At 37.2% G+C, this 23227-nt stretch overlaps 4 protein-coding genes across 6 annotated transcripts in view; 1 reads left to right on the forward strand and 3 right to left on the reverse strand.

Annotated features, from left to right (window-relative positions):
* Window positions 6957–14755, forward strand: LOC107616824 (probable ATP-dependent DNA helicase CHR12). Of its 2 annotated transcripts, XM_016318740.2 has the most exons (12): window positions 6957–7352; window positions 8386–8530; window positions 9355–9419; window positions 10126–10314; window positions 10408–10557; window positions 10738–11127; window positions 11444–11703; window positions 11847–12065; window positions 12206–12413; window positions 12487–12640; window positions 13052–13657; window positions 13758–14755. In XM_016318740.2, the coding sequence occupies exons 1-12, from the start codon at window positions 7179–7181 to the stop codon at window positions 14465–14467; spliced, it is 3270 nt and encodes a 1089-aa protein (XP_016174226.1). In that variant the 5' UTR covers window positions 6957–7178; the 3' UTR covers window positions 14468–14755. The 2 variants fall into 2 exon arrangements, with proteins under 2 accessions (XP_016174226.1, XP_020966865.1); XM_021111206.1 differs by lacking the exon at window positions 6957–7352 and having other exon boundaries at window positions 8516–8530; window positions 10109–10314.
* On the reverse strand, window positions 15472–18094 carry LOC107616825 (RAN GTPase-activating protein 2). Its single transcript, XM_016318741.2, has 2 exons — window positions 17825–18094; window positions 15472–17267 (listed from the first exon to the last, which is right to left on the reverse strand). Exon 2 carries the CDS (start codon window positions 17254–17256, stop codon window positions 15658–15660), a length of 1599 nt encoding a protein of 532 aa, XP_016174227.1. The 5' UTR covers window positions 17257–17267; window positions 17825–18094; the 3' UTR covers window positions 15472–15657.
* Window positions 19139–20674, reverse strand: LOC107617879 (2-hydroxyisoflavanone dehydratase). The gene is made up of 2 exons (XM_016319755.2): window positions 19954–20674; window positions 19139–19857 (listed from the first exon to the last, which is right to left on the reverse strand). The coding sequence occupies exons 1-2, from the start codon at window positions 20342–20344 to the stop codon at window positions 19301–19303; spliced, it is 948 nt and encodes a 315-aa protein (XP_016175241.1). The 5' UTR covers window positions 20345–20674; the 3' UTR covers window positions 19139–19300.
* The window catches only part of LOC107617878 (cysteine-rich receptor-like protein kinase 25), a 4287-nt gene continuing 3323 nt past the window's right edge, over window positions 22264–23227 (reverse strand). For both annotated transcript variants that reach the window (XM_021111207.1, XM_016319754.2), the window contains 2 exons: window positions 22948–23098; window positions 22264–22841 (listed from right to left, as the gene is read on the reverse strand). In XM_021111207.1, coding sequence (XP_020966866.1) covers window positions 22452–22841; window positions 22948–23098 — 541 coding nt within the window. In that variant the 3' untranslated portion in view covers window positions 22264–22451. The remainder of the gene's footprint in view (window positions 22842–22947; window positions 23099–23227) is intronic.

Raw genomic sequence — 23227 nt, forward strand, 5'->3', positions numbered from 1 at the left:
AAGAAGAAACAAAGAAAAAACACTAAACACTAGGGACGTAGTCCCGTTGCAACAACACTGTTAAATCTTCCCAAAACTCATTCCATTCTAATTGCTGTATGCAATTAGATGCTACATATTTAGCCAAAGCATCAGCAACTTGGTTGGCATCTCTTTGAATTAGATTGACTTCTGCTCTCCAATTCCAGCTTAAGACCTCTTTGATTTTAGTCACCAAATCATTATCAGAACTTTGCACTTGGTTGTTTCTATCATTAACAAGGATAAAAGCATCCAAACAATCCGTCTCGCAAGTGACCTCTCTAAACCCAGCTTCCCATGCTAGAATTAGCCCTCTCCAAATTGCAAAAAGCTTGCTTCGAAGAATAGTAGCACGTGGTAAAGAACCAGCACAACCACGCAACCAAGAGCCATTATAATCACGCAATACACACCCAAAACCAACAGATTCACCAAATATACTAGCATCACAGTTTACTTTAATCGAAAATTGGGTAGGAGGAGACCAAGAAAGCAGCAAATAAGAAGGAGTAGACACATGATGTATAGATAAGAACTTATGAAGTTCAAATTGATAAGCATGAATAAGAGCTATAACCTTACCCATTCTTCATGGATTAGTTGGATTAAAAACATCATTGTTACGATCCCTCTAAATCTACCAAATAGTCGCCGAGAAGAGGAAGGCATTGGAATTCATGCCACTGCGCAACCAGTAATCTAACTGTTGACCGTGAACTTCCAAATTCAAACTATGCTAGATAGCTTTGGCCTTGGGGCACTCACGAAGACAGTGAGAAATCGTTTCAGGTTCAGTATTACATCAAGGGCACAAATCAGAGCTGCCCAAACCTCTATGAAATCGAAAAGCAGTTGTGGGAATTGCATTATAAATACATAGCCAAATGAAAATTTTGTACTTATCGGGAACTCGGGTCCGCCATAACCAAAGCCAATTGGTCTGCTCCTCCCAACTGAAAACACGCTTATAAAGCCACAAGTAGCTATTTCTAGAAGAATAAATATTGGAAGGAGTTGCTGACCACCTCCAACCAGCCCCCTTTCCCATTTGACAATCTGGATTATACGAAAGAATACTCTGTTTAACAAGGTCAGGTAAGGGAGTGTGGCACCTCTCAAGCTTCCACTGTCCATCCTCCCAAAAATCACTGATATTACTCTCAAAATCAGAAATATGAACATACGGCACTTCCTTTGCCAAGGGACCTTCCATCCTCCATTTTCCAAACCAAAAAGATTGGTTAAGAGGACCAATATTCCATGTGAAACCATCTCCTAAAAGATTAAAAGCCTTGCAAATACTCCTCCATACATGAGATGCATTTCTGGGAGGCATGAAGAGACTAGTATCAAACGTTTTGAGGAATTTATGAAAAATCAGTTGGACCCAAAACTTCTCCGGACAGTTAAAGAGCTGCCAAATTAGCTTCCCTATCAGAGCAATATTAGCGCAAGCCGGATCTCTAATGCCAAGCCCACCAAATTTCTTTGGGGTGACAACTGTATTCCAATTAGTCAGACTTAAACCCCTTCCATCAACCTTTCCTTTCCACAGAAAAAGCCGCATCATAGAAGTAATCTTATCAGATACAGAAGAAGGGAACAAAGATACCTGCATTTGATAAGTTGGAATGGAAGCCGCTACTGAATTAATGAGACAAAGCCTGCCGGCTCTATTGAGAAGTCTGCCCTTCCAGTTAGCAAGCCTACCTTTGATCTTATCCACAATACCATTAAAAGGGGCTCTAGTAACTCTAGCATGGTGAAGATTAACTCCAAGATATTTACCCAAGTCTTGGGTAAAACGGATAGAAGAGACACCAGTGAAAAGTTCCTTCCTTCTATTATTGACATTCTTAGAGCACAGGACCTTTGATTTGTCCAAATTGATCTTCATCTCCGATGCTCTACAGAAGCTTTGGAAGGCATGCATAACACATTCTACCTGAGATTTTTGCGCTTTACAAAAAAGAAGAAGATCGTCTGCAAACATGAGATGAGAAATTCTAGGACCACCCCTGGTCACTGCCACTGGATCCCAAAGGCCCGAATCAACTTGGTTAGCAATGTACCCAGCTAGGCGCTCCATACATAAAACGAAAAGGTAGGAAGACATGGGGTCTCCCTGCCGAAGGCCTCTTCTAGGAGCAAAACTGTCTAATCTATTTCCATTCCATAATAAATTCAACGAGGAAGCTCGAACACAAGTCATAATTAATCTGATAGTAGCTGAAGGAAAACCAAACTTTCCCAAAGTATGCTCTAGGAACCGCCAATCAATCCTGTCATAAGCTTTTTCCAAGTCTATTTTGAAAGCAAGAGTTCCTTTACGGGACTTGGTCTGTTTCATGAAGTGTAGAATCTCTTGAGTAATGATTATATTGTCGGGGGCGCCCCTCCCTGGGATAAACCCACCTTGAAGAGGACTAATAATCTCTGTCAAGAAAGGTCGAAGGCGATTAACAAGAACCTTTGTGATGACCTTATAGACCACATTACACAGACTAATAGGGCAAAAATCCTTGAAATAAGAAGGAACATCTACATTCGGGATAAGCACAATAAGAGTTTCCATGATTCTTGTATCAATAAGATTACCCCTGAAAGCACTATTCACAAGCTGCCAAATATCCACTCCTACAATTTCCCAATACTCCTTAAAGAAATAAGTCTGAATGCCATCCGGACCTGGAGCCTTAAAGGAGTTCATGCTAAACACTGCTGCTTTAACCTCAGCAAGAGTCACTGGAGCAGTAAGTGTCTCACAAGCTTCGGCACTAAGGTTAGGCAAAGTAACGTCTCCCAAGCAATCCACTTCTACCTCCTCCGTAGAGCAAAAGAGATTTTTAAAGAAAGAGGTGGCTTCTTGTTGAAGAATTTTTGAATCTGTAGACCAGGAACCATCAAAAATAAATAGCCCGTTAATCTTATTAAATCTCCTGTGAACCAACGTTTGAAGGTGGAAGAACTTGGTGTTTCTGTCACCAAACCGCACCCATTTTTTCCCTTGACTTTTGAAACCAAAACAACTCCTCCTGAAGTAAGATGCGGTTATAATCTTCATTAAGTTCCTTTTCTTTAATCCTTAATGAAAGAACATCAGTCACCTCCAACCTCTTTTGAATGGCGCTGATCCGATTCTCTAAATTCCTCTTCTTAGCAAAAACATTACCAAAAACCTTAGCATTAAAGTCCAAGGACCATTGCTTAACAGCATTTAAATTTGTAGGGATACTATGATTATTACCATTCCATGCATTTTGTACAACTTGCTTGAAGGAAGGGTGAGTACTCCAGGCAGCTTGGAAACGGAATGGCCTATCTCCCTTTGGCTGAGAAATACCATGGCACCTAATAAAATAGGGCAATGATCAGAGTGAAGACGACATAAGATTTCAGCATAAGCCTCAGGAAATAAAGAAAGCCAAGAGCTATTGATAAGCACTCTATCCAGCTTCTTTGTGATATCTATATTATTCTGAACTCTGCTATACCATGTAAAATTCCTGCCTATCATTTGGAGATCAAACAACCCACAATCATCCAAAGTTGAAGAGAATAAAGCAGCTCTGTGGCTGGAGAAATGACCTCCATTAACTTCATCTTCTTTGAAAATTTTATTAAAATCTCCCAATGCTAGCCAAGGGCCTTCAAAAGAAGTTGCCAAACTAGAAAGATACTCCCAAAGAAAAATTCTATGCTCAAACTGAGGGCTAGCATAAATTTCACTACACCTCCAATTATAAGAATCCAAATAAAAATCAAAGGTAATGCATTGATCAAAGCTATTTACTAGCTGGCAAGTTAAGTTGGGAATTGAAGAGAGGAACCAAATTCCCCCTTTATGCCCAACAGCTTCAACAATTCCTACAACATTATAACCAAGACCCTCCCAAAAGGATTTCAAATTATTGAAAGAAGAGTGAGTTTCAACAATAATAAAAAAAGATGGATGAAATTTATTAACTAATTCCTTGCAGTGAACCCGTGCCAATTTGTTTGAGGCACCCTTAATATTCCACATCAAAATATTCAGTCTATCCATAATCAACAAAAGAAAAAATTGTACCCAAGCTTACTACTTCATACTGCGGCTTCTGCCATTGTCGTAGGTCTGCCTTCAACACTAACCCCTTCTTCACGCGCCGTTGCATCTGTTTCATTCTGGTTCACTGGGGAAGATTGCAAAGATGCTGATCTGTGTCTCTTTCTTGCCGTTCCAATAAGAGGAGAATGAAAAACAATGCTCTGTTTAGCTTTTTCTGATAACGCTTCAGAGATGCCAAATACCTCAGCCTTATTGGCCTTGACCCCTTTCCTCACCTGATTAGAACCAAGCTTAGTCTCCTTATGGCCCAAAGAAAAGCCTCTTCTCTTTATGTTTACATATCCTCCTTTATTTATTGTTTGGGTTTTATTGTTCATAGGCCCAATTGAACCATTAGAAATATGTGGACCTACCGTAGCCTTACTTTTCCTAACTACTTTATTCCATTCATTCCCTTCATTAATACCCCCATCCACAACGTGAATAGCCTTGCCTTTTCTACCCACTTTGTCCACCTATTATTTATATTAACTCCTTCATCAAGAACATGATTTGCATGCACATTATTCTCCACAAGATCCGCACTATCCTTAACCAAACGGTCATTCCCGCTAATTGCTCCAAATTCAAAAACTTGCTTGACTTGGTGCACCGCCGGTGATAAGATCTTCAATTGATTGTGAGCATCAACCACCGTCGCACCACTACCTATTTTCTCCAAAGACGCGGTGGATGCCGCACCCAAGGGAGCTTAGTGAGAAGGAGTCTCTTTCGGTGAGCCTGGTGAGAAGGCTGGAGCTTTGTTACCGGTTTTGCAATCTGCTAGTACATGCCCGTAACACCTACAAGTACCACAGATTAAATCTAAACTCTCATATTCAACGCAATATGTGCTACCATTTACCAACACCTCTGTGACAACAGGCAACCCCAGGTCTATCTCCACGCAAGCCCTTGCAAATCTTCCTCTCTCTGCTTCCTTAGTGGCGAGATCGATTTTGATAGGGTTACCAATTGCTGCTGCTATACGACGCATCGCTTCTTCTTGATAGAAAAGAATGTTTAAGCCTAAAATGCGAATCCATACTAAAGTATTTCCAAAGGAAGCTTCATTCGGACGAAAAGATGGAGACCATGATTTAACTGCTAATTTATATCCTTGGATCATCCACGGTCCTCCCAAAAGAATTTTCTCTCTATCTTCAATCAAATCACATTTGATCATGAAATAACCAAAATCCACGTCCATAACTTCGTACCCTCCACGCAGCCTCCACACATGTTTGAGTTTGAAAACCATCGCTGAGTAGCTAAGAGGCTTGCCAAGAACTTTCACCACAATAGAACCCAAGTAGGGTTCTGCTAACGCTTTGAGTCCTTCCTCAGAGAAAGTAACACTTGGAGGTTTGGAATCACCTTGTTTGCCTTGCACAGTAGCCAAACAATCTCCTACAAGTGCACAATCCATGCATAGAGGTTTAGGTTTAGAAGCTCCTACAACTTTATCTCGGAAAGAAACTTTCAAACCCTTGTTTTCACCCTCCTTGACACCAATTGATCCCTCCCCAACACTATATATAATTTAAATGACATCAGAATTACTATATCTATTATATATAACTTAATTATAACAAGTCACAAAAAAAACTTAATTATAATAAATACAAATCAATGAGATTAAGTATACTATATTTAATCCAGAATGACATGAAAAATACTTAATGATGACATTACACTAGCTAAAAACAACACAAGCACACAAACATAACTTAATCAACCACAAAACACATCCAAATTAATTTGAATCAGAAAAATTCATCAATATGCTTTAAATGATACCAAAAATCATAACTACTACACTAATCATATGTGATTTAATTATAATAAATTCAAGTCAATGAGATCAAAGACATCACATTTAATTCAGAATGATATCGCAAAGCACTTAATAATCACAACACACATTTAAAACAAGACTAGCACACAAACATGACTCAATCAACCAAAAAAAATATGCATGTCAATTTTAAATGAAGAAAACTTATCAACATGTATTAGATAACACAGAACAAGCACAATTATTACAAGATTAGCACTATAAAAAGAATCACTATTCGTAACTTCTATTTTTATCACGAAAACACAAATTAAATCTACTAAATACTTACACTAAAATAAGTTCATAAAAATAACTCAATCAACCAAAAAATATATGCATGTCAATTTTAAATTTAGAAAATTCATTAAAATGCATTAGATAACACCGAATTAGTACAGTTATCACAAAATCAGCACTACAAAGAGAAATATTGTTCGAAACTTCTATTTTATCGCGAAGACATAAATTGTACATAAATACGAGAATCTAGTATTTTGCAAGTGAGAAAACAAAAAATAAATAGAAATAGATAATTTAGATTCTCATCATCTTTAATAATGTTTTTTATTTTTGTTTTGGTGTTTGTTGTTGAAAATTTGAAACCTAGCATAAAGAATATTTTTGAGTTTTGCAGAGATTTTGAGAAATTTTTAAAAGATTTTGAGAATAATTTTAAAATTTTTGTGTTAGAGTGAGAGTGATTTTAGAAATTATTTTTTTAAATGTAATCATATTAAAGAGCGTGATATATGAAATATTTATGTTTGTGAAGAGTTGAAACAAGCTCACTAATAAAATTGATTTTTATTAAATTTAGATCAATTTAATTAAATTTAATTGTTAAAAAAATTTGGATGTAAAATGGACGGTAAATTAAATTAAATTAAATGTTATTAATAGATATTAGATAGTTGGTCTAATAAACATAAAAGCGAGGGGCACATTGGTCATTGCAGCCAAATATAGAGACGTGTTTGGCGAAGAGGAAATAAAAGAAGCCCTTTTAGGCGTAAAACTAAATCCCTAGAAACCGAGAAGGAATGCGCCGAAGAGAGGGTTGGGTCTAAGCATAGCGCGGGAGAGTGTGTGTGCGTGTCTCGTTCTTTTTACTCTCTGGCTCACTCACACACACATACAGAGAAAGAGAAGCTTCTTTCCCACACAGATTAGTTCCCTCACAATTTTTTTAAATATTGGTTGGTTTAAGACACAAGGACCGTTGTTCCCGCCATGGTTATGGCTCCATTCAAGGAGGAGCAGCCTCAGCCACCGCCCATCGACCACGCCACCACCCTCATCTGTGCTCTCAACTTCCTCTCCCGTGATCTCCCTCTCCCTCCCCACCTCCTCAGTTCTGTTTCTACCATCTATCACTCTCACCCTTCTTCGCAGAACCAGCTCCAAGTACGTCTTTCCCCTTCTCATTCTTTCTTCTCGATTTCGTGCTCCTCAATGTTTTGGGGTAATCGGGTTTGATGGGCGTTCTTCAAGTTTCGTTCTTTCATCTTGATTTTTATGTGGGTTGGCCAAATTTCATGACTTTTTTTTTTGGGTTTTTGAGGCTGCTTATGTCGAAATTTCTGGAAAGTTTTGCCCTTTTTTATTCTTATTTTGCTTCGTCTCTTGATTGTTGTAATGGGGTGTTTAGTTTTAGTTTTACTTGTAGCTGGATTTAATTTGATGTGGTATGGAGTTGTTGGAGTTGGTGGTTTGTTTTGTTGTTTCATGGTGATATGTGCCTTTTCTCAATGGTTTGTTTGGAGTCTTTCTCAGCCTATTGATTGTTGTTCGTATACAATGCAGCTGCCAGCTACACCTCTCATCATTTTTTTATTTGACTTGTTTACCACTTTACCATGAATTTATATTTTTCTTCAGTCTGCACGATAGGTTTAAGGTTTCTTTAGCTCTCATGAACTTGTGAATCACAGTTACATTATGGGTGACGCAAGGTTTATGAGTTCTTTCATGAAGCATGAATGATGGAAGGTTGCTCTTTGACCATAGTAGAGTCAACTAAAATACTTGTGGTTATGAGTTGGGTTTCCTACAAAACATAAACGTATTAAAAAAACACACTTTTTAATATGCACTAGCTCAGTCATATTTTATTTTAATGTTAAACAACTCTTTTGGCAAATCAATCTAGAAGAGCATACAGAATAAATTATGGCATACATTAATTTATTTAATAGCTTTGCTCCAAAGAAACAGTGATGTTACTTACATGTTCTGCATACCCATATTTCTACTTCTTCTAGTGTTATTGTTCATCTTACAACACACTTATTTTGGTTGTTTGATTATAGATTACTCTTATAAGTAATTTGAATGCAAGAACAAGTGTTGCCTATACTTTCAAGTTTGTCTATACTTTCAAGTTTCTGATAAAATTATTACATAATGATGTTTCTATTATTCATTAATCATCATGCAGGATGATATAGGGAATTCTAGTGAAAATTTAATTACAGACCTTGAAGGTGCATTGTTTAGGCAACGCCCGTCGGGTTCCGAATTAGAGAGAGCAAGGGAAAGCCGTTATCAAAATCGGATACAGCATCGATTAAATGAACTTGAAGGTTAACAATTTTAGTAAAAATGAAATACCTCCTCTTTATTTATATTTATGGTTTTTTGACCTTGTAAACATGGTATAGAATTTGAGTTTATTTGTAAATGCTCACATCATGTTCACTGATCACTATCAATTGATGTTTGCTTAATTTTTTTTAATAGTAATGATCTTTAGAGGTATAGTTTATGCAAGCCCATTGATTGAATTAGCTAGAATTATGACTTGCATAAATTCCAAAAGGATTCTATTGTAAAGGACGTTTGCTTGTTTATATTAGTATCGTCAGGTGGTGAAAAACAGGTTAAGGCTGAGCTTCCACCACATCCTTTGATGCAATAAGGCAATGTTGTTGTATCGTTGATATAAATATATCTTTTAGGAAAATGTCTAACTTATTCTCATAGCAAAAAATAAGTCAATGATGAAACTTAAGTTGACATTGAGTAATGACAAATTGACAATGGATTGACAGTGATGCTAATGTGAATAGGCAATAAAGATTAAAAAGGGAAATAGGACGGCCTAGTACACAAACATTCTGCGTTAAGCAAGGTTCGGGAAAAGGCCGCACCCTTTGGTGTAATGTAGGTAGCCTAACTTGATAATTACATATGTGGCTGATTCGACTACTTCAATCCGTGACCTTGAGGTCACACGGAGACAACAAAAACAATATTAGTGAACACCATCCCCCTTAAAGTATTGACTGACGAAGTGACTTTAAGATAGTTCTAACATGCTGTCTTTATTTCCACAATCATTTCTACCCAATGGCCTTTAAAAATCTTGACTACCTTACTGAAAACTTTTATTATTGTTTTGAATCAGGATTGCCTTCAACAAGGGGAGAGGATTTGCAAACAAAGTGTCTGCTTGAACTTTATGGTCTAAAGGTAAAATTGATTCTTGAACCTTTCTTTGATGCTAAGTTTATTTACCAAAACTAGTTATCACCTCACCCATAGTAGGTTATGTAAGGATTTCTTTTTGGGTGATGAAAGAACATATTATTAAGACATGCGTAAGGATTGTTACATAGAATAACCTTTTATATATTTGATATCATATATAGCTGAATATTTTTTAGCCATTTGCAGAACCAGAGGTTTTCCTTGTTTCAAAGAGGCAAGAACAAGTTGATAGAATATAATCCATATTAGAAAATGAAAAAAAAATTTAAAACTTAGCTTGAAGCATAAAGATTAATATTAGTTGATGATAGTTATTTTACTCAAAATTTTTTATTATATATTGTATTACATATCTTAGTATAGTATATTTTTTTAAGTATTATTACCATCCACATTTTAGTGTATGACTACGATATTATGTATAGTTTATATTAGAATGTATTAAAAGTTATGTACATAATTAATATAGATTAAATTAGTTCTGTTACTATTTGTATTCATTTATTTTCATTGAAATAGTAAATGGAAATGAATCTCTTTAGTTTAAGAAAACAAGGGAAAAAATGTCATATCCAATAGTTGAGGAATAATTTCTAATGAGGAAATTACTTGAATTTCTATGGTTCTTAAATCAACTGCAACCGATAACAAATTGTGTCCTTGTTGGCAAGGACTTCTTTTGTGGCAGCTACGAGAGTTGCATTCGAAGGTTCGGTCTGATGTGAGTTCTGAGTACTGGCTGAATGTTAAATGTGCATACCCCGATAGGCAATTGTTTGATTGGGGCATGATGAGGTTGCAGCGTCCGCCATATGGTGTTGGAGATCCCTTTGCCATGGATGCTGATGATCAAATAAGGAAAAAAAGGGATGCTGAGGTGATCCACATGTTTCGTCTGTATTTTACAGTCTCTAGACTAGTATTGAAATTTTTTTGTACTGCTTATCTCATATAAGATTATCACATGCAGAGACTATCGAGATTAGAAGAGGAGGAAAAAACTCATATAGAAACTAGAAAAAGAAAATTTTTTGCAGAAATACTCAATACCGTCCGGGAGTTTCAATTGCAAATTCAAGCTTCTGTGAAGCGGAGAAAACAGAGGAATGATGGTATTCAGGTGCAATGTTTCTTCCGTTATCTTATACTGGTGTTTGGGTTACATGGTGTATCTTTTGAAAGTGTCATTTTTGTGGACTGTCCTTGGGAGTTTAGATGTCTTTTCTCTTCTATGTGAGTTGGGAAATAATTTATTATTGTTTAAGCTTGGCCTATGAATTCTCAAAAAGTAATTCTGTAGGCATGGCATGGAAGGCAAAGACAACGTGCCACACGGGCTGAGAAATTGAGGTTCCAAGCGTTAAAAGCTGATGATCAAGAAGCTTACATGAGAATGGTGAAGGAGAGTAAGAATGAAAGATTAACCACGCTTCTTGAAGAAACCAATAAACTACTAGTAAATTTAGGAGCTGCTGTTCAACGTCAAAAGGACTCCAAACATTCAGATGGTATAGAACCCTTGGAAGATTCTGAAGTTGATTTACCTGAGTCAGACGCTTCCAAGAATGAAAAGGAATCACCTCTTGATGAAGAGATGGATATGATAGATTCTGATCATAATGGTGATACTAGTGATTTACTCGAAGGTCAGCGGCAATACAATTCTGCCATACATTCGATTCAAGAAAAGGTAGGTCTTTGGGTCCCTTTATTTCACTTGGAACATAAAGAAACTGATGTTCTAGACAAATTGTTGGCTGTTTGAGTTATACCTTATTAGACATTTCTCATAATAGCAGATTCGGGATAAAGAGTAGGCATTTGGCTTCATTTTTGGTATGAATTATAGAGTGCATGGGATTCGATATATTTTATGTTTCCTCCAACTTCATATTTCTCTTTTTACTAATGATTATATTCTCTTATTGACAGAAAAAGTCACTCCTTATTAGTTGTTTGTGTATAAAGATGTTGTAAATTGATATAACAAGCTTATTTGTTTGTAGGTTACTGAGCAACCATCTACTCTTCAAGGTGGAGAATTAAGACCATATCAGATAGAAGGGCTCCAGTGGATGCTTTCTTTGTTTAATAACAACTTGAACGGAATTTTGGCTGATGAAATGGGTCTTGGGAAGACAATACAAACAATTTCGTTAATAGCACATCTTATGGAGCACAAGGGTGTTACTGGTCCCCATTTGATTGTTGCTCCAAAGGCTGTTCTGCCAAATTGGATGAATGAATTCTCAACATGGGTTCCAAGGTATGTGCTGGAAGACTACAGATTATTTCATTCCCTGCCCTCCTGGTGGGGAGAGGGGAGCGAAATCGCTGTCTGTGTGAAATCTACACATTATACTCAGTTACTCACTTACAAATTTCTTGTGCTTTTTATTTATGATATAGCATAACAACTATTCTTTATGATGGACGGTTGGATGAGAGGAAAGCAATGAAGGATGATTTGTTAGGGGAGAGGAAATTTAACGTTCTGCTAACACACTATGATCTTATAATGAGAGATAAAGCAATTCTCAAGAAAATTCACTGGATCTACCTGATTGTGGATGAAGGACATCGGTTGAAGAATCATGAATCTGCTCTAGCAAGGACATTGGAAGCCGGGTATGATTCTAAACGACCGGTATTGATGCTAAACAGCCTGATGACTGTACCAACTAAAGAAAATAGTTGATGAATATTGAGTGGGATAGCTTTTGAATATTGAAGTCCTCTTATCTAATTTAAATTTTACTTGTGTGCAGCTATCACATTCAACGCAGACTCCTGTTAACTGGCACCCCAATTCAAAACAGCTTGCAGGAGTTGTGGTCCCTGCTTAATTTTCTCCTTCCAAACATTTTCAACTCTGTTCAGAATTTCGAGGACTGGTTTAATGCCCCTTTTGCTGATCGAGTTGATGTCTCTTTAACAGATGAAGAACAACTTTTGATTATTCGACGTCTACATCAAGTAAATTTCTCTTCCATTTTCTATATCTCTTGCTTTTTGCGGCTTCTTTCTGAAGTGTTTCATTGACTCTTAGGTAATAAGGCCCTTCATATTAAGAAGAAAAAAGGATGAGGTGGAAAAATTTCTTCCCTCGAAATCTCAGGTCATACTCAAATGTGATATGTCAGCCTGGCAGAAAGTATATTATCAACAAGTCACTGACGTAGGCAGAGTTGGCTTAGACAATGGTCTGTATCTATTTCTTGTTTTGCAGCTATCTCTTAATTCACTGCTCCTGTTAACTTGGTAAAATGCAAGTTATTATTATCTTCATGAATTTTTTTCTTTCTTTTCAACATGCCTACAGCCTATGAATTAGTTGATCTTTGCTAAGTAAGCTATAAGCATAGATTCCCTTCAATTGTATATTACATTGGTATGTTTTACCTGTTGCAAGTTTGCTATAAATCAGTGAAATATGAATATTTGGTAATTCAAGATAAATTTGGCTTTCTTTCACCTGCTGTTGGTGTCTGTCTTACTTTTGTTAGGAAAACTAAACCTGTAACATTAGTTGATTTTTAGATCCTTGTGAGCTTAACGATTTCTTACCGCTTGTGTTGCAAAGTTTTAAAGTAAATATGGAAAAAAATATGTAGGTTCTGGAAAATCAAAGAGCTTGCAGAACTTAACAATGCAACTCAGAAAGTGTTGCAACCATCCATACCTCTTTGTGGGAGATTATGATATGTATAACCGTAAGGAGGAGATTGTCAGAGCATCAGGTAAGTTTGAACTTCTTGACCGTTTGCTCCCAAAACTTCGCAGAGCAGGCCACAGAGTCCTCCTTTTTTCACAAATGACGAGACTCATGGATATTCTCGAGATTTATTTGAGACTTCATGATTTTAAGTATCTAAGACTTGATGGCTCGACAAAAACGGAGGAAAGAGGCACTCTATTACGAAAATTCAATGCTCCTGACTCCCCATACTTCATGTTTCTCTTGAGCACCCGTGCTGGAGGTCTTGGTTTGAACTTGCAAACAGCAGATACTGTTATAATATTTGACAGTGATTGGAACCCCCAAATGGATCAACAAGCAGAGGATCGAGCACATCGCATTGGTCAAAAGAAAGAAGTTAGAGTTTTCGTGTTGGTTAGTGTAGGATCAATTGAAGAGGTGATTTTAGAGCGTGCAAAACAAAAGATGGGCATTGATGCAAAAGTCATCCAGGCAGGACTTTTCAACACAACTTCAACAGGTTTGTAGTTCTTGAGAATTGTTATTTGCTTGAATATAGTTTATAACTTCATATTGCCAAAAAAACCAGACTAATTGAGTATGTGGCATTATTATTTCAGCTCAGGATAGAAGAGAAATGCTAGAGGAGATTATGCGTAGAGGTACAAGTTCACTTGGGACAGATGTACCTAGTGAGCGAGAAATTAACCGCCTCGCAGCCCGATCAGATGAGGAATTTTGGCTATTTGAAAAAATGGATGAAGAGAGAAGACTAAAGGAAAATTACAGATCTCGTTTAATGGACGAGCATGAATTGCCAGATTGGGTGTACTCTCCCCTTCATAACAAGGATGAAAAGCTCAAAGATTTCAACAATGGCAGTGCTACTGGAAAGCGTAAAAGAAAAGAAGTTGTTTATGCAGATACATTAAGTGATCTTCAATGGATGAAGGCCGTGGAGAACGGAGAAGATCTATCAAGGCTTTCAGTAAGGGGGAAGAGAAGAGACCACCTCTCATCTGACAACGCAGCACAAGCCAGCGACAATTCAGGGGCTGAAGAAAGGTTCTTGGAACTCCGCGCTGAGAGTGTCCACATGGCAAATGACAGAACAAGTGAAGATAGTTTCCATGTGACCCCTGCCTCAAAGAAACCCAAGCTTGAAGGCGCAAATTCCCATAGGCATGCATACGAGGATGTCAAAGGAAGTGGCTTGAACCAGCATGTGTTATCATGGAACACTCACAGAAAGAAGAGATCAAGCTATGGTCAGAGTTCATCATCTGATACCAAAGGACAGAGTTCAAATGGAAGAGCTAGCTGGAACTGATTCCAATTAAGTTTATAGTTAGTCGTGGCTGATATATATATAATTTTTTTTTTAGCAGAGCTATTCAATGCAATTTTGGTTTTAGTTCCTGAGTCTATCAGCAGCCATTAGTAGATTTTGTACTTTCTCAACAAATGATAATGCTCTGAAATTTATTGTGGTATTTGTAACATGTCTATCAGCATTAGTGCAAAATCAATCAATTTATTTAGTATTATTTTTCTGGTTCATTTACATGCTTCTGTCCGGATAAAAATGGAATAAAACTTTGTCAAATGTTATTAGACAGGGTAATATAAGAATTTCTTGTAAAAATTTAGGTATCCTGACAGTTTTTTACTCTTTTTTTTTTTATATGAGAAAGTAAATATTATTCACTGATGTAATTTTCATTTAGACCGCATACATCTAACCTTTTGGATGCGATTCTTCTTGGGATCTTGGGTTACTGCAGAATGCTTGTGCACCAGATTCTCCTTAGATTATTTGATGAGTTCATTCAGAATGCAATATATTAATATGTTGATTTCACATGATTGCATGAACATGAGTCCATGTTGTTGACAATCTGACTTTAATATTCTTCATGCAGACATGCTAAAGGAATATTAGCACATGCATACTTTTGGTTAAAATCATTAGATTTCAAAACATTTTAGTTTATAACTCCGTATATTCTTTAAATTTATGGATTTCAGGAAACTTTATCTACAAAAGAAAAATTTTCTTGAAACATACAAAATTCATCTATTTAAAATAAAATGTATTATGTTACTATCGCAATTAGTATATTAAGTAGTTTTAAATTTTATAGAAATAAATATAGAGTAATAAAATTTACAAATAGTTTACACTACAATGGAGTTTAGACTAATTTTTAAGAGTATTATTACCAAAATATTTTCATAAAATACACATTTTGGTCCAGCACTGCGCAGGTCTCCATCTTAGTTTAGAATAATTCCTCAAGGGAAAAAATGAGTAGGCTACACGGTTGCCACACATCAAAAGAAATTAAAGGAAGCATTCAAAATATGATTAACATACATAATCCAGATACATGTCTATATATCCTCAATGTTTCTACTGGTGCACCTTCATAAATACATAAACTGCTACGAATAAAATGGTCTAACACTGCCATAAAGAGTTTACTTGAGCATCAAAACATAAAAGTGTACTACTACATTTCAATTAACTGCAAGACTCTTCATTTTCGATTCCAGTTCATTATCACCACCCTCTTCATCAGAATCTTCATCGTTGTCTATTCCATCAGGGTCATTTTCATCTAATGGACCAAGCATGTCCAAAGAAGTTTTGAATATGTCCTTCAACTCTTCAACCCCTTCAGTGGAAATGATGTTTCCATTGATGAATAGAAGTTGGAAATTTGCCTTTTGCACCACAGTCAGAGCCAACTGTTGAGCCCCCGCCCTCGATATTTTGTTGCTACTCAGATCAACTTCCTTTAAGTGAACGTGGCCTTCTAAAGCCTTGCTTACCTGGATGGCACCTTCGTCCTTGAGTTCATTCTCGGAGAGGTTCAACTTGGCAAGGAAGATCTTTGCTTCTAGGCATGCTCCTATTGCAGGAACAGCTTCGGCTGTAATGTCATTTCCACTCATCTCCAGAACTTCAAGGTAAGGTGCTGATTCCTTAAGAGCATTGATTATAGCAATTGCACCATCATCTTCTAAGTTGAGGTAGCTCAGGTATATCTCTCTCAATTCTGCATGCCTTGTAAGAGCTTTACTCAAAGAAATACCACCCTCTACTCCAAACATGTTATCTCGCAAATCAAGCTTCCTCAGATGGATACAATTTCCTAAAGCATTGGACAGGGCAACTCCACCTTCAGCACCTATCCTTGTGGAGGAACAACGAAAATCCTCCAAGGAAGGAGAACGCTTCACAATCTCAGCTATAGCTAATGCCCCTTCATCTCCGGTCATATTATTATGGAAATGAAGAACCTTGAGCTTCTCAGTAGAAGGAATCAATTCACAAATTGCTTGAGCAGCTTCCTCTGAGATTCCATCATTCATTAGATAAAGCTCCTCCAAGTGGTTTTGCGACTTCAATAGTGCTCCAAATGCTCTAACACCTTTCTCCCCTAAAGCGTTGTCAGAGAGGTTTAAAGACCTTAGGGCAGCACCCTCTAGTGCAGTTGAGAATATATTCATGACATCAAGAGCTTCAGCTTCTGGTCTTCCAGCAATAAAATCCGATAGATCTACATCTTTCAACTGGTGCTTGATGGAACTGAGAATGGGCTGGGCAACTTCTGCTGCTCCTAGTCCAAAACTCCGGTTGCTGAAGCATATTTTGGTGAAAGAATTTTCTGGCTCCTTTAACGGCCTTAGTAGTTCCTCGGCCTCATCAGGTTCAATAAAGGCCCTTTTGCCTTTGGATATATCAAATACAGATTCAGCAGGTGCAGAGGTATTATCAGATGCTACCACTTCTTCTTTACCATTTAGACCCGGCCCTCTTTTGAGAACTTCTAAGAGGAGCTTACTACATTCTTTGGCATAAAGCTGGACTGCAGAACCTCCATCACCATCGGGCTCCTGCTCATAGTGTTGATTTGCTGTTGCAAAAGCCACATCCTCAATTCTTTTTGCATTCTCTTGAGCTTCTTCCTTGTCCAAATTTCCATACCTTTGTGTGAAAACAGATTTCGTTGTCAGATTGTTGGCCATCCTCTCCACAAGTGTCTGTCTAGTGTTCTGACTAGGTGGCCACAATTTGATTGAAAACGGTCTCTGCGGCGAATTCAGCTCCATAGCAATGAAACCTACAAATGTCCATGTAAGTTATTCTAATTAACGGGAATATTTTCAACAGAATTAAGAGTAAAAATTTAGCTCATGAAGATTTATTGTGAAACAATTGCATCCATAGATGTATATCCTCGAATCAAGGTGCCAACTATTATCAACGGCCACATTTTCCAAGCCATAGCATACCAAATATCACATATCAGAAGAAAACAAAATAAAAACCAGGATGAAATTCGTTGCCAAAAGTAAGGCCCTGTTTCCTTCCATTTCATTCATAATCTGCACTTGTAATGATGACCTAAACTAAACAAAGTAAAACCACAAAGTATTATGAGGGAAACAAAATAAGGGTTTAACGAGCCTAATAAAAACAAGGTGACATGTAACACAGTTAAAGTACGAGGTCGTTTCCTCGGACAAACACCCGAGCAAATCGCCGGCAAATAATCCTAATAAAAATCCCAGGTTTAAGCCAAAAAAAACAATGAAACAGATCTGAGACTACGTAAAGGTAGGGCAATGGAGAACACGACGAAGAAGATAAACAACCCTAGAAATTTGAAAATGGTACCTCTTTGGCTCTGTTGAACGGTGATCCGAGACTTGGGTTATTTGCAGCGCCAACGCAGTGTGTGTGTGACTGAGAAACTCGCGAGACCTTGAATTTAAATGGAACAGCGAGAGTGTGGAGGGAAAACCTGAAAATGATTATCGCTTTTGAAAAAGTGCAAATGCGGCATGTGGTTAATGGTGATTAATGATGATAGCCTCTATTCCTCTCTGTCTAAAGTTAATGATTTTAAAACTTAAAAGTGATTCATTATTGATTTTTCATTTTATTTTTTTAATATAAATAGCTTATCTTATTTTAGTTATTTACTATACTTCTTAAACCGTTCACTGTCAAATCGAATTAAACCGTCTTGCATTTGTTTTGTTTTTTATTTCGCCGTCAATTAAGAATTAACACGTATTAATTTATAATTTATAATCAATATTGTTGCATATGATATATTATATTACGAGATATTCTCTACATCCAAATAATTTTGGCATTTAAGTTCATCCAATTAATTTTACCTTCTTTTTTGCGTTTCTCCTCTCCTCATTTTTCTTCACTTTTTTTCTGCGTTCCTTCTTCTTCACGTGTTTTTTCTTTATCGTTATTCTTTTGTTGTTGTTGCTGTATTTTTTTTTTATATTTTTCTCCTTCTCTCCAAGCAGTAGAAGGTGAGAAGGGAGAGTTATAAATTATGCAGAACAGAAATGAACTGATGGTGAAACAATTGTATAATACTAAATGAATGAAACATTATATAAAATCAAATTCAAATTCGAATATCTGAATCGAACACGTACTCATGGTGATTCATTATATAAAATCAAAGTCATACAGTTTTCTGCGTAATGAACCGAACACGTACTCATGGTGAAACAATCGTAGAATGAACAAAACATAATCCATTATATAAAATCAAATTCGAAACACCTCTATCTACAATGTAGAGATTATCAATTCAATTTAATTCATATTCAGAACATTACGTCCATTCAATTCAATTCAATTTGATTGAAAAAATAATTCATTAGCAAAATGTTGGTGTTATTGGTGATGACAATAACGAAAGAGAAGAAGAAGAAGAAAAAGAGGAGGAAGAGAGGCAGAAGAAGCAGAAGAAGAATTTGCGTGAACAAAGGAGGAGAAAGAAGATGAGGTATAAGTGAATTTGAAAGAAGAAGAAGATGACATATGCATGTATTTAAAAGAAAAAGAAGAAGCGCATGAAAAAAAAGATAAAACACCTGTAATCATCCTCTTTTAATGAGAATAATTTTTGTTGATATAAAATATATTTAAATAAAATTTGAATGAAAAAATACTTACTTATATATAAAGCATAGCCCTTGTATTGTATATCTGTTTTGGTACCAAAAACATATTACATTTTACTATAATTATTATGATCGATTAACTTGTAATAATTGTTCCCCAAATTTATTGCCACTGCTCAATATACTTATTCATAATAATCAGAAACATGTATGGTCAAACAAGGAAAGAGGCTATGCGACTAATCATGTTGTTGGAGTTATGAGTTTGAGGATGATAGATCTGAAAACAGTGTTCCTCTCCTTCAACTTCAATAAGTTCCACGTCACCATTCCACCCACTCTTCTTCACAGCATCACAGTACCAAATCCCTCTGTCCCTAAGCTCATCTTTGCCAGCAACAAAGATCAGAATTTTAGGGCACCCAAGCTCCTTCAAGCTGGCTGCACCAGGTGCCAATGGATTTATCAGTGGGTTGTCAATACCACCCGGTGCATCAGGGTACACGAATTTCCACACCTGCATTGCTGAGCTCTCTTCATGTCCTTCAACTGCTTCGTTCAGAATCGGCTTTGAACTCCAGAACAATGGAAAAGCAAGCACTGCCCCTGAGATTTTGACTTGGTTCGGTAACTGGTCAACGCGGAGCAATAAGTAGTGTGCTATGTTTGCACCCGAAGTGTCACCTCCTATGTAGAATCTGTTGAAATCTCCATGATTCATCAACCATGGCTCGCTCTTGTTGGAACTGATCCAATTCAGTGCATACCATCCTATACGAATACAAATACGTATGCGAATACTAATATAAGATAACAGTGATTATCTGATTATCAATGAATAAAGTTAAAGTTGTTAATTTGACTAACCATCTTCATATGCAGCAGGAAGAGGGTGTTCTGGTGCGAGCCTGTACTCTATGGAAGCTACGAGAACCTTTGCTTGTGAAGCTATGATGTTGAGGTAGCGTTGGTGGAGGAAGGAGAATGCGGATTCGAGGCAAAACGCGCCGCCGTGGAAGTAGACCAAGATTGGAAGCTTCTGGTGATGGTTTTCAAGTTTTGGAAGGTAAAGCCTTGCAGAGATTAAAGGGTTCTCTGATATGACGATGTCTTTGGATGAAACTCCAGTGTCTGGGTCTTGTGGTGAAGGTGGCACATACGAAGAGCCTAGAAAGCGTTCAACGGTTCCGTCCTTGTAAACTCTCAGAAGAGGTGGAAGCTCTCTGTCTATCTCCTTGGTGGTGGTTGAAGAAGCCATTCAAGTTTTGAGGGAATAGAAAACAGAGAGAGTGGTGTGAAGAAGAAACAGGGGTAGGTGCAAGAAAACAGAGCATTTTATTCTGATTTTTAATACTGCATAATTAGTTAATTTCTTATTTACTAATAATAATCAACTCAAGTGGCTAATTGAGTCAAAATAACAATAACAACAAAAGTCAAACGTCACTTCAATGAAATGGTAATGGAAAACCCAAAACTTGTTGGCTTCCTCGTGCCGCCCTACCTACCCAGTGATTTGATAATATTATTATCTGCTTCAAGGTAGTGGATGGTGGCAAATCTATATCTACCCCATTTAAAAGCACACTTTTTTTACAATATATTTTTTGGGTGTGGTCATTTTCCCAATTTTACATTAACGTGAAATATTTGTGCACTGAACTACCCTTTCTTTATTAGAAGTTTGAATACATTCTGTTGCGGCACATCACAACATGCTCAAGTGATGAATCAAGTAAGCGTTCTATTATTCAGATAAGTAGGAAAGATCACCTCACATCATAGAAAAGCCAACAGAAACAAATGAAATAAAGCAAAAAAGTTAAACACATTCTTCTACTCCTGGAGAAAAGAAGCCAAGAGTTTGTTCAATTTTAAAGCATTTTCAGTCTCAGGATGCAACACATGATAACAATGATCCTCCTCTGCCTCTTCAAATAGTTCAATCTTGCCATGCCACCCACTATTCTTGACAGCCTCATAATACCAAACCCCTCGATCCCTCAGTTTAAATTGATCCTTTCCAGCAACACACACAATCATCTTGGAGCACCCAAGAGAAGCCAAGCTAGGTGCCCCTGCACTCATTGGGTTGATCATTGGGTTATCTATTCCACCTGGCGCAGAAGGATACACAAACTTCCAAGCCAAAATGCTAGAATCCACCTCAGGGTCTAGAACATATTCTGATCCATAAAAGAAAGGGTGGCACAAAAGAGCACCAAGTACTCTAACATTGCCCGGCAAGGCTTCAGCGCCAGCGCGCATCGCAATGTTATGTGCGATGTTGGCACCGGCGCTGTCGCCGCCGATGAAGACCTTGTCAAAATCACCATTTTCAATCAACCAAGGCTCTGTGTTAACTGTGGTTTTGTTATCAGAATGAGATGCTACCCATTTGAGAGCGTCCCAACTATCACGGTAACATGCAGGGAGAGGATTTTCTGGTGCCAGCCTGTACTCCACGGAAACCACTATGAACTTTCCTTGTGGAGCAAGGTAACTGTTGATATAGTCATGGAACCACTGAGAGAAAGGAGATCCCAAGAAGAATGAACCGCCATGAAAGTAGACAAGGATGGGAAGTTTCTCTTTCTCATTGGTGAGCTTTGGAAGGTAAATGCGAGCGGAGATTGGAGGGCTGTGTGAGATGATTATGTCTTTGGATGAGATACCGGTTTTTGGATCATCAAGAAGTGGTGGCACAAATGGTATTTGTATTAACCGTTCCACGGTGCCATCACTGAAGACTCTGATGTATGGAGGAACCTCTCTAACAATCTCTTTCTTGTTAGAGGAAGGTGTGGTGGTGGGCGTTGCAGAAGCCATTTCTGTTAATGAATTGTGAAGTATGCAGTTCCTGGGGCAAAAACGTGCCTAGAAATTGTCCCTTCAAAGGAAAGTCTATATAAGCTAATTTTCATGAGGAAGTTTCTTTGGAATTAGGTGGTAATTTAATAAAAAAACATGTAAAGTAATTTAGTTTGATTAGAAAAGTCTAGGTACGAAAATTGAAGGATTGACTTGACTTGGGATGAACTATGTGTAATTATGTTGTAGCAGAAAATTCAAGGATTGACCTGGTCGTCTCTGATAATTGTTAATTGTGTTTGTAGTGATTTGTGAATTGTCATTATCCATTTGTTGACGACGATGAGAGAACTGAGAGTGATAATCTTTTGTAACAAGAAACTTGTGTCAATTATTAGATTTAAGGTGCCTAACATAATACAAATTTGGGTGCCCAATAATATTTTTGTTTCTTTTTAGCAGGGACTATGAGCCCACTATGCAATGGGCAAATAACTAAATCATTAGTGAATGAAGTTCAGTTTGGAATTTTAGTTGAACAAATATATCACTAGCTAGCGAGGGTAGACCTCTGTAATGGAGGTAGACACATTTGAGTTTTCCATCTCCTTTGATGGCAAAGTTGGCCGATTTATTGAACTCTGACTTGTGCTTGTGTTTGTAGACTTGTCTGATGATGAGTTCACCATCTCTTTTGTTGGGAAATTGGAGTGAGATCTGCTCCCAATATAACCAGCTGGTGGTTGTGCAGGACTTGCAAGAGTAACTGTATGGCTATTTAGAATTAGAACTATAGCCTGCATTGTTGGTCTTTGTGCTGGATCCTCTTGTACACAGCATAACCCAACATGGATGCATTTAATCACTTCGGCTCTTGAATATGATTCTCTCAGACTCATGTCTAGTAGCTCCAATGGGGTCCCATCTCTCCAATGTTTCCAAGCCTGTGAACAATAATAAAATAGTACATTTAGGTGATATGAAATCAAAGAAACAATTTTAATTTGGCTCTAAAGTGATACTACCAAAGGAGGGTTGGACTAAGCTCACATAGTTCAAGAGGTCCCCTGCATAGCCTGAATCATAGAAGGATGTTATCTTCTTTCCTGATATTATCTCTAGAACTAAGACACCGAAGCTGTAGACATCCGTTTTATCAGAAAATTGTCCACGCATTGCATATTCTGGAGGCATGTATCCACTAAAAACAAGATAAATAGTATCTTAGCAGTGGTTTTTTACTTGTGAAAAGTGATAAAAGAAAGATGAATAGAAAACAAAAACTTATAAGCATTCTTATTTTTCAATTAGGATGTGACTTTCATGTTGA

This window comes from Arachis ipaensis, chromosome B09 (assembly GCF_000816755.2).
Source record: "Arachis ipaensis cultivar K30076 chromosome B09, Araip1.1, whole genome shotgun sequence".
Taxonomy (NCBI): Eukaryota; Viridiplantae; Streptophyta; class Magnoliopsida; order Fabales; family Fabaceae; genus Arachis; species Arachis ipaensis.

What these genes read in the sequence shown, in the direction of transcription:
- LOC107616824 (XM_016318740.2), top strand. Translation starts at nt 7,179, where the DNA reads ATGGTTATGGCTCCATTCAAGGAGGAGCAGCCTCAGCCACCGCCCATC. An exon ending in GGAAAAAAAGGGATGCTGAG is followed by an intron (nt 10,315 to 10,407) that starts GTGATCCACATG and finishes TATCACATGCAG; the next exon opens with AGACTATCGAGATTAGAAGA. An exon ending in TTTCAACACAACTTCAACAG is followed by an intron (nt 13,658 to 13,757) that starts GTTTGTAGTTCT and finishes TTATTATTTCAG; the next exon opens with CTCAGGATAGAAGAGAAATG.
- LOC107616825 (XM_016318741.2), bottom strand. Translation starts at nt 17,256, where the DNA reads ATGGAGCTGAATTCGCCGCAGAGACCGTTTTCAATCAAATTGTGGCCA.
- LOC107617879 (XM_016319755.2), bottom strand. Translation starts at nt 20,344, where the DNA reads ATGGCTTCTTCAACCACCACCAAGGAGATAGACAGAGAGCTTCCACCT. An exon ending in TCCTGCTGCATATGAAGATG is followed by an intron (nt 19,858 to 19,953) that starts GTTAGTCAAATT and finishes GTATTCGTATAG; the next exon opens with GATGGTATGCACTGAATTGG.